Source organism: Crinia signifera, chromosome 2 (genome assembly GCF_055691185.1).
Source record: "Crinia signifera chromosome 2, ASM5569118v1, whole genome shotgun sequence".
NCBI classification, from domain to species: domain Eukaryota; kingdom Metazoa; phylum Chordata; class Amphibia; order Anura; family Myobatrachidae; genus Crinia; species Crinia signifera.
In genome coordinates, this window is record NC_139218.1 from 392,474,047 (window position 1) to 392,483,948 (window position 9,902).

General features: G+C 49.3%; 1 protein-coding gene across 1 annotated transcript; it reads right to left on the bottom strand.

Annotated features, from left to right (window-relative positions):
- Nucleotides 1-7,303: 7,303 nt before the first annotated feature.
- On the bottom strand, nucleotides 7,304-9,648 carry LOC146058245 (uncharacterized). Its single transcript, XM_083170440.1, has one exon. The coding sequence runs from the start codon at nucleotides 9,579-9,581 to the stop codon at nucleotides 8,823-8,825; it is 759 nt and encodes a 252-aa protein (XP_083026566.1). The 5' UTR covers nucleotides 9,582-9,648; the 3' UTR covers nucleotides 7,304-8,822.
- Nucleotides 9,649-9,902: the final 254 nt, after the last annotated feature.

Consider the following 9,902-nt stretch of genomic DNA (forward strand, 5'->3'; position numbering starts at 1 on the left):
ACCTTTCCGGGAGAAGCCCGGAGAGGCAACACATCAGGGGGGCGGGAGCAAGGCTGACATCACTTGGCCCCGCCCCCCATGACGAAAACCTCCGTGATTCGCGGGCCGAGATGGAGTGGGCGTGGCTTAAATGCCGCGAAATGCCGCGATCGCGTCATTTAAGCCCCGCCCCCTCCCCGCGTACCCGCGATTTCATGTAATTTTACCCAGCGGGCAAGGCTGGAGCGGGGCAAATCCCAGAATGCGGGAGACTTGCCCACCTTCCCGGGGGGCCGGGAGAAGGACCCGATTTCCGGGAGGCTCCCGGCCATTCCGGGAGGGTAGGCAAGCCTGCTATGGTGTATCTTATACAGGGTTGCCTACTTTTGAAAAAGCATTTCAGGGAGAAAAGTAAAAACCAGGGGGCGGGCCTTGCATCACTTGGGGGGAGGGGCTAGCATTGCCAGGTGGCGGGCCTTGCATCACCAGAGGGGGTTGGCGGCGTCATTGCTGTTATCTAGTGCATGCGCAATACACATTGCGGAAGCGAAGCGGCACTTGTGGGAGAAAGGGGTTCTATTGCATGAGTCCTTGAGATGTCCCAGGATTCTCACAGACATTCCAGGAGAGTTGGCAACCCTGGTGTAGAGTGTGCCTGGGCACATTATGTGGGTGTATAGAGTGAGCACATTATGTGGGTGTATAGAGTGAGTAAATTACACAGTATGTGTGTGTATAGAGTGTGCCTGGGCACATTATGTGGGTGTATAGAGTGAGCAGAGCCGGCCCTAACCAATTTGATGCCCTAGGCAAGATTTTAGCTTGTGCCCCCAAGCACCGCCACTAGTTCTGCCTCTGACACAGCACCTATCAGCCAGTAAAACATAACACCCCTCACCCATAGCATTCCAAATACAGAGCCGCAAGTAGACATTTTGGTGTCCTGTGCCAGCAGGAAAATGGCACCCCCTATATTTTAAATGGCACAACATGTGCCAAAGAGCATAGGGGAGTGGTCACACAATAGTACCCCGCATCTACCACACTGTTCACAATGTTCCAAGAAACTGTCATGTAATTTAGGGTATTCCGACATTATGCTGACAGTGACCAAAATTTCGATACAGTATATATGGGGCGATGTAGTATAATCAGTGACCTATGATCCTTATTACCAAAGTGAAGCAGGAAGCTACACATTCAAGATTAATGAAATGAGTGGAGCATAATATGGGGGCATAGATGGACAGACACACAAATGGGAGGGTGCACTGATGGACAGAAGGGAGGGTGCATAGACTGACAGACAGGAGGGGTAGGAGACATAGACAGACAGATAAAAAGACAGAGCATTATATGGGGGTGTAGACAGAGAGAAGGGGGGCACAGATAGACAGATGGCAAGGGGGCACATATGGACAGACATGGGCCGGAACCTCTAACTCCAGTATATGTGTGCAGCTGCTATGAGGCCAGATGGATTAGGGGGAGTCCCAAAAGAAATCTCACTACACCCTCTTAAAAATATATTTGTATTTTTAATGACTGAGTGATGAGTTGATGGTGAATTGAGAGGGGAAAGGAAGGGATAAAGTCAGCACAGGGAATGGTAAGTTGTGGGGGGCACAGGGAGGGGTGAGGTGGGCACAGAAAGCTAGTGGTGGCACAAGGAAGGCTAAGTGAGCTCTGAGGAGTAGGGGTATCTGTCAGGTGGAAGAAAGGATGCCCATCACTGAGAACAATCAACCCCCCCCCCCCCCAGAATGAGGGGACCCCCATCCCCCCAGAATGAGGGGACCCCTATCCCCCCAGAATGAGGGGACACACCCTGGTGCCCCATCATGGACAGCAGCATCACCCCATGCACTACTGACCACTGTGCATGTTGCAGCTCCGGCGCTATGGGAGAGCTGAGTCCACCTCCAAGCAGAGCATTACTAGCTTCTCCTCGAGCTGCATACCAACTCCTCCCACTTGATATCAGGGCCCGGGTGGCACGGCAGCTGCCGGAAGTTTCCCCATCCTCCTTGCACAGCATCAGGCAACTGCCAGGATGGAGAGACCTGCTGGGGGAGGGGGCGGAGCTACACAAGAGTGAGACAGCCTGTAGTGCTCAGGTAATGCTGACGGCTTTCTCTCCATTGCTGCGGCTGCTTGCTGGGATTTCAGTTAATGTGAATTCTCTTGTCAGGCAGCCGCAGGGGTGAGCCGACCTGGTGGGGGTTTGGAAACAGCACAGCAGTCAAAGTGCCGGTATGACATACCTCCCCGTCCATTACCTCCTCTGCAGACTGGAAAACTACTCGATCTCCTCCAAGGTGCAGCTAATTAGGGGTTTCCCCAGCCGCACCCCCTGCCGGCAGCATGGCAACAACCCACGGCATCTCCTCCATCCTGCGGCCACCCGGCATCGGTCTCTCCCCGGTGCCAGTGAATAAACACGCGCAGTTCAACTTAGTCTGGCAGCGGTGACGGCGCCGACGCGCATGCGCAGTACACTTCGCGGAGGCGAAGCAGAAGCTGCGGAAGAAAGGGGGCCTCTTCCGGGAGTCCGTGAGATGTCCCAGAATTCCGGGAGTCTCACGGACATTCCGGGAGAGTCGGCAACCATGATCTTATACAGTGCATTCTGCAGGGCCGGTGCTAGGGTGTTCAGCGCCTCCCTGCAAACTCTAAATTTGCGCCCTAAATTTTACCTTATAAAAGAGCGCACACTAGAGGCACATGCCACAAATGAAGGAGTTGTGTTTGCACAATGTTATTCAGATGTAGTGAGTGTGACCCATAATGCCCACAATAAAACCACTTACACATAATGCAGGTTACAAATAATGCTGCTTACACATTATGCCCCATACACATAATGCCCAAAATAGTGCCCTTTTACATAATGTCAAGAGTAGCACTGCTTACACATAATGTGATTACACCTAATGACCACAGTAGCGCAGGGTTGCCGACTTTCAGATTCTCCTCTCCGGGAGAAGCCCGGAGAGGAGAGTTTCACCAGCCGCTCAGGGGGCGGGGCTTACAAGTGACATCACTAAGCCCCGCCCCCATGCTGGTAAAACAAGGAATTCACAGATTTCCGTGGAGGGGGCGGGGCTAAAATGACGCGATTGTGTCGTTTTAGCTCCGCCCCCTCCTCTGAGCCCCGAGAATTGCTGCATTTTAATGCCGCGATCAGGGGGACAGCGGGGGTCCCCCCTGAATCCGGGAGGGTTGCCCACCCTTCCGGGGGGCCGGGAGGGGGTCCCGATTTTCGGGAGACTCCCGGAAATTCCGGGAGGGTCGGCAACCCTGCAGTAGCGCTGCATATACGTCATACTTGCCTACTTTTGAAAACTAGTTTGAGGGAGATTAGAATTGGTAGGAGAATTGTGTGCAGCGCCTCATTGAGGGGGCGTGTTTAGTTCCAAATATGGAGAGATTTTGAAAAGCGATTTTCAAAGAGGCACCTAGAAGCGTGGGTGTGCACTGCTACATCTGAGAGGAATCTTTTATAATGACTTATATCCAAATGTAGATGAGCCTCAAAGCAGTTAGTAAGAGCTACTATACTTTTCCCAAAAAATTTAAAAGTGTAATGTGAGCTAGGTGAAATGAGGGAGATTGGTAGACTAATGAGGGAGAGAGGGAGATTGGTGGGAGTCTCCTGCAGAATGCAGGAGGGTAGGTACTAACAATAGCGATGCTTATGCACAATGCTCACAGTACAGCAGCTTTCACATAATGTCCAGAGCAGTGGCACTTACGCATAATGCCCAGAGTAAAGCATACCTCCCAACTTTTGAAGGTCTGCAGGCGGGACGATGCTCCCGCGCGCCGAAATTTTCGGGGGGGCGTAGCCTAATTTGGGGACGTGGCCTATACTCGCGGCTCTTTCGCGAGGCCACGCCCCCATTTTGCCGCTATGGGGGCATGACCCAGAGGCTCTGTGAGCCTCTAGCCATGCCCCCAGTCCCCTGGCTGCGGGAATAGACGCTGTGCGCATGCGCACAGCGTTTATTCCCCGCTGCTTAGCAGCCGACAGGGGGGACTCCCAACAGCCCCCCCACACCGCGGGACACTGCCGCCCGCGGGTGGGACATCGGGACAGGCCCTGACAATCGGGACTGTCCCGATAAAATCAGGACTGTTGGGAGGTATGGTAAAGCCACTTGCCCGGGTGCCCACCTGTGGGTAAACCCCCTGCTGTATATATGTTGAGGGAGAGACCTTTTACTCTGGTCTATGCCGTTTTGCCTCCTCCCTGTTCCTTGTCCCCATGTGCCTGCTCCCCTCTCCCCTGCCTGGTAAGTGTAAATTATTTTTCTCTGGTGGGAGGGGGCTATTGGAGGCAGCGATGGACGGAGGGGTTGGTGCAGTTGTTGGTGCCGATGCGTCAGCAGGTGGTGGTGGTGGCTGTGACGGTGCCTCTCTGTTCACCACCACACGTCACTGGTACATATATACATGTGTATATATATTATACACACATACACAGTATATATATATATATATATATAGAGAGAGAGAGAGAGAGAGAGAGAGAGAGAGACACACACACACACACTCAGAAAGCAAGTCCCTGACACTTTCCTCTATTAGTACAGCTTGTTATAACACAGAGGTCGCAGTGTCACTCACAGAATGAAGCGTATGAATAAATGCTTAAAAACACTTCTGATCTCAACTAATTCTAATTAATTCTGTGAGTGCCAATGCCACCTCTGTGTTACTGCAGTATCTATTATAGTGGCCCACTCTTCTGCCCCATCGATAATTGCCCCTGTAGCACTCACCTTTGTTTCCTGCCAGTGTGGCCTCGTGACTGTGTCCAGGCCCCCGCAGTGTGTCCCGCACTGCACCGTCAACCTGCTCCAGCATTAAAAAAAAACAAAACCTGACCAGTGACCACCCGCCGGCTCGGATCTAGTTCCCCTCTACACGCATGTAATGATGTCGGGCAGGAGAAGCGTTATTCAGCAGCGCAGGACAGTGTGAGGTGATCGGCAGCCAGCGGGCGGCCAAGTGTGCTGTGGCAGGTGCCAAAATGTATTTGAATGTGCCCCATGTCCAGCGTCCGGGTCTGCGCTGCTGCAAGCCATACACTTTGCCAGACACAGGCTGCGGTAGCCGACAGCGTGCAGCTACAGTATCGGCTCAGAGAAGAGGAGGAAGCGCCTTCAAGGGCCAGCGCCTTCCTGCTTTGCAGGCTGTGCTGAGCGGGTAGCGCTGGCCCTGGCATTCTGGTACATTATCATTATAACTATTCCTCTCACCGTGGGAACATCCCGGTTTTTGGAGACATTCCCGGGGGCAGTGTCCCGCGATGGGGGGGGAGGCAGTTGGGACTTCCAACTGTCGCCCATGAATAGACGCTGTGAAATGCACCGAAAATGGGGTGTGGCCTCAAAGGGGAGATGGTCGTATAGGCCACGCCCTTTCACTAGACCACGCCCCCAACATTTCCAGCGCGCGTGTGAGCATCCCTCCTGCTCTGCATGAAAGTTGGGAGGTGTGATGACACTAATGTGAATAGTGGTGTATTCACACCATTTTGCCATTATTTTAGTATCACCTGAATGTATTAGAGGGCTTTTGGAGCACTTTTAGTCAAAAAAAAAAGCTCCAACCTCTTTAATTCTAATTTTTTAGTCACCAGATCACATTTCCCTTACATAATGGAAAATGCGATCTGAGAAAATGTACTAACCCCCCCCCCCCCCCCCCAAAAATAAATATATATATATATATATTGGGAGGTCCGACTCTCTTGCTAATGATAGATATTGACGAATGGCTATGCATAGAACCAGCATTAGACAAGCTTTGGAAGGAAACGTCTCCAATCAGCCGGTAGTATCACCTCGCTAACCTTAAAATACAGAATGATAGATTCAGTTATGCCCTCATTATGGAGAGGAGACAGGGAAACTCTACTACAATTAGAAGCTCGCTGATCTGCGACACTAAATACTGTGCATCCATATTTTTTTGTCATTAATGGCTCAGTTCCTTCACTCCAGTTTACAAATGTCTATACAGTGATCCTATGCATTTTTTTTGTGTATCTCAATGATGGAATAAACTCCAAATACATCCATATGACCTACCTGCAGTGGTGAGCAGTGTGTTTACTTCTTTCACTGGTTAAAATCCTTAAAGTACTGTCCAAACCCCATTTGTGTGTATATATATATATATAATCTGCACCCGCAGGCATTTTTGTTGCCACTGACAGAGAAATCTGCGCTGGGTTCTGGCCAGTGTAATCAGCTATGTGGGACTGTGAGGAAGATGGTGCTGTGTGTGCTGGTCCAGGCACAGATCCCATTTCTACTGCACCTGGGTTTTTCTTAAGCCTCCCCCACTTCTATTGAACCCGGTTAAGCCCTGCAAAACCTTCTGTCACTTGTCCTCTCAATGTCTCTGGGTGATGACATCACCAGCCAGTGCCCAGGAAGTACCAATCAGTGGCTTTAGTCAGGATAGGTCATCCAGGTACGGACCTGTTTCCACCACATCATTACTGGGTCATAACCACCGTAAAGCTCTGCTCAAGAATTGAAGAATCACTCCACCCCGGATTCTTTTCTGCTAGCTGTTTCCACTGAGCAGCCACCCAACATGGCAATAACCTGGGTGTTTGTGTGGTGCCAAAGAGGTATGAGCTTTTGAACACAACAGCACCGTATCAAAACCATACCTTCCTTGTGGGTGTACTGTAGGCAATTAAGAAACATCTATTAATGGGAAGTTATCCCTGGGTGTGGATATTCTCTTATTTCATAGCGAAGATAATTACAGTGCATCCGGAAAGTATTCACAGCGCTTGACTTTATCCTCATTTTGTTATGTCACAGCCTTATTCCAATCTGGAATAAAATCAGTTTTTCCTTCAAAATCCTACACACCATATCCCATAATGCCAATGTGAAAGAAGTTTTTGGGGAGATTTTTGCAAATGTATTAAACATAAAAAAAACAGCATTACTAACAACATCCCCCGACTCAGCTGTACGTACAGGCAACAGGGAATGTCCACAGTGGGTTTCGGAAGGTAACAATGTCGTTATAGCACAAATCGCTCAAATTGTCGTGTAGTGCGCACCTGGCTTAACACATAATTCTGATCTAATTTGTGCTAATTGATATCTATATACCAAATACTGTATTGGAGACTTTTTGAACTCCAATACAAACTAGGTTATTAGAGTGACAGATATTTACTTATCTTTACATACGACCGAGTTCAGTGAATCCGTCAGCAGTAAGAGCAATGCTATAAACGCAATAAACCACAATTATTATTACAGGAAGACGCATGAGAGACCATGGCTGAACTGAACCCTCATTTTAAACATAATTTGTATCTTTATTTGTGATCAGGGTCAGACCGGCCCTACAGAACACGGAAAATAGCTGGTGGGCCTTGCTGCCTGGGGGCCCCACCTCCTCTTATGTCAGGTTTCAGAAGTACTTGCAATTTCTGTCTCAATTATCCACAATTCTATACAAAAAACAGGCTTCGTTCTTTCTTCTGTGTGTGTACGTCAATGGCGAAGGTGTGTGGTAGAACCCCCTGGTTAATAGGATATCAAGATATTATTAGACAATAGGTGCAGGCACACCACTGATATACTGGCACTCTTGGCTTCAGCACTGTGCCGGTTAATCCATTCTTCTGGGTCATCAGTGGAACGTACATCTGCTCCCTCCCCCACCGGCTAAACTGTCACGCAGACTAAGCCCTCCTGCAGCATAACAGAGGCCTCCAGCATACTAACCCTGCAGCACCTAAACCTCCCGAAGCCTAAGGATGGCCAACGACTATTAATGTTTCAAACTCATCGATGGTTTACGGTCGATGTAGAATAGTTTTGCCATCGATGGCGGAGAACCAGATGGTTTCCCTCCATCGAAGTCAAGCATAAACTAAATAGATTTATTTTTATTTTTTCCTCCAATGGGCCGGGACACAGAGCATAGCTCCGTCCCCAACACCCATGAAGTCCCACCCCATATATTGATTGGATCAAAGAAAATGAATGATCATCAATAGGAATATAACGCAATGGCAACGATGGCCATCCCTGCTGCAGCCTAACCACGCCCTCACTATGCCTACCTGAGCCCTCCCACAGCGTAACTCCCCCCACACACTATAACGTCCACTGGCACATAATGTGTCTGGATCAAATAAGGTCCTATACCATTAGGTCAGATAATGGATGTTGTACCTGTAATTACTCTGCAACTGTTCCCAGTCCCAGTGACGGCAACTAACACATTTAAAGAACAGAACATTGTAACATAATAATGTATTTTTTTTGGTACTTATGTAATATCTGGGCTCCCGTTTTTCTTATGAGACCGCGTCCCCGCCACGCTTCGGGTACGGTGCCTCGCTGCGCTCGCCACACTATAGAAAATCAACTCCATGCGTAGTTGGATAGTAGGGGTATGAAAAAATGGGGTGCATGTAACACGGGAGCCCAGATAATACATAAGTACCTTTTTTTTAACTCACTCGGGACAACTTCCTGGCACTCCTGCTGTTGTGAAACTACAAGACCCAGAAAGCCATGCCACAGTTCTGTTATTAGAAAATGCTTAAATTGTGTCAGAGCATGCTGGGATATGTAGTTTTACAGCAGCTGGAGAGGTACAGGTGTAATTATATAACACAAGAAGTGATGGTTTCAATTTATCCACTATGCATTATTAGATGGATCCATAACTGGGCACAGCGGCCTCTACAGGATGGAGGACCAAACAACGCAGCTCTGCACTTTATATATAATGCATCTGGCAGGAGATGTCCACTTTTGTCCCAGTTCCTGTCATAGAATGTCAGCTTATTCACTTAGACCAGCATGATCTTTCTGATGTCGGCCAAGACTGGAGCTGTTAGAAAAGCAGCGGCCGCACTGAGAACACATAAATGGCTTCTCCCCGGTGTGAGTGCACCAATGCCTGACAAGGTCGGATCTCTGGACAAAGCCCTTATTGCATTCCGTGCAATGAAACGGTTTATCCCCGGTGTGCGTGCGCTGATGCGTGACAAGGTTGAATTTCCGGGCAAAACATTTCCCGCACTCTGAGCACTTAAACGGCTTCTTGCCAGAGTGAATCTGCTGGTGCTCAACAAATGCAGACCTGTTGGGAAGACATCTCCCACACTCAAGGCAGGAAAATGGCCTCTCCTTAGTATGAGTGCGCTGATGTTTGGCAAGGCTGGGTCTCGTGACAAAGCACTTGCCGCAATCTGTGCACTGGTAAGGTTTCACGCCAGAGTGTAGCCGCAAGTGTGTAGTGAGGCCATACCTTCGGGTAAAACATCTCCCACACTCCGGGCATGAAAACGCCCCCTCCCCAGTGCGAGTCCTGTTATGTGACAGGAGATGGGACCTCTGATGAGATTTCCCACTGTGACCATGAAACAGTCTGTCCTTGGTGTGACATCGCTGGTGGGCGGTAAGAGCCAGTTTGGAGCTGACACATATTCCACAGACCGAGCATATGTACAGATTGCTGGCGCTATGCGTTTGCTGATGGGTGACGAGGGCTGAATGATTAGGGAAACATTGCTGACACTCCGAGCACTGATGCGTCATCTCAGGATAGTGTGAGGAGGCGTGCGGACCTGTTGGGGACAAAAGTACGGAGATCAACCCTCTGTACATCAGCGGATGGGTCGCGTCATCATGTGTGAGACATTCAGTGCAGTTATACATATGTACCATATAGATAGCAGATATTATTGGATGTATTCTGTACCATATACGATTGTTACTCAAAAGATAACCCTGTCATTCTTACATAACCAAACGGTGTAGTTTATTGTGTATTTAAAATATGAATGAACGGTTGTACGGACATCGCCGCCCCTCTAACACAACGCAGGCAGCCATTTTTCTTTTTTACACTGCTAGAAA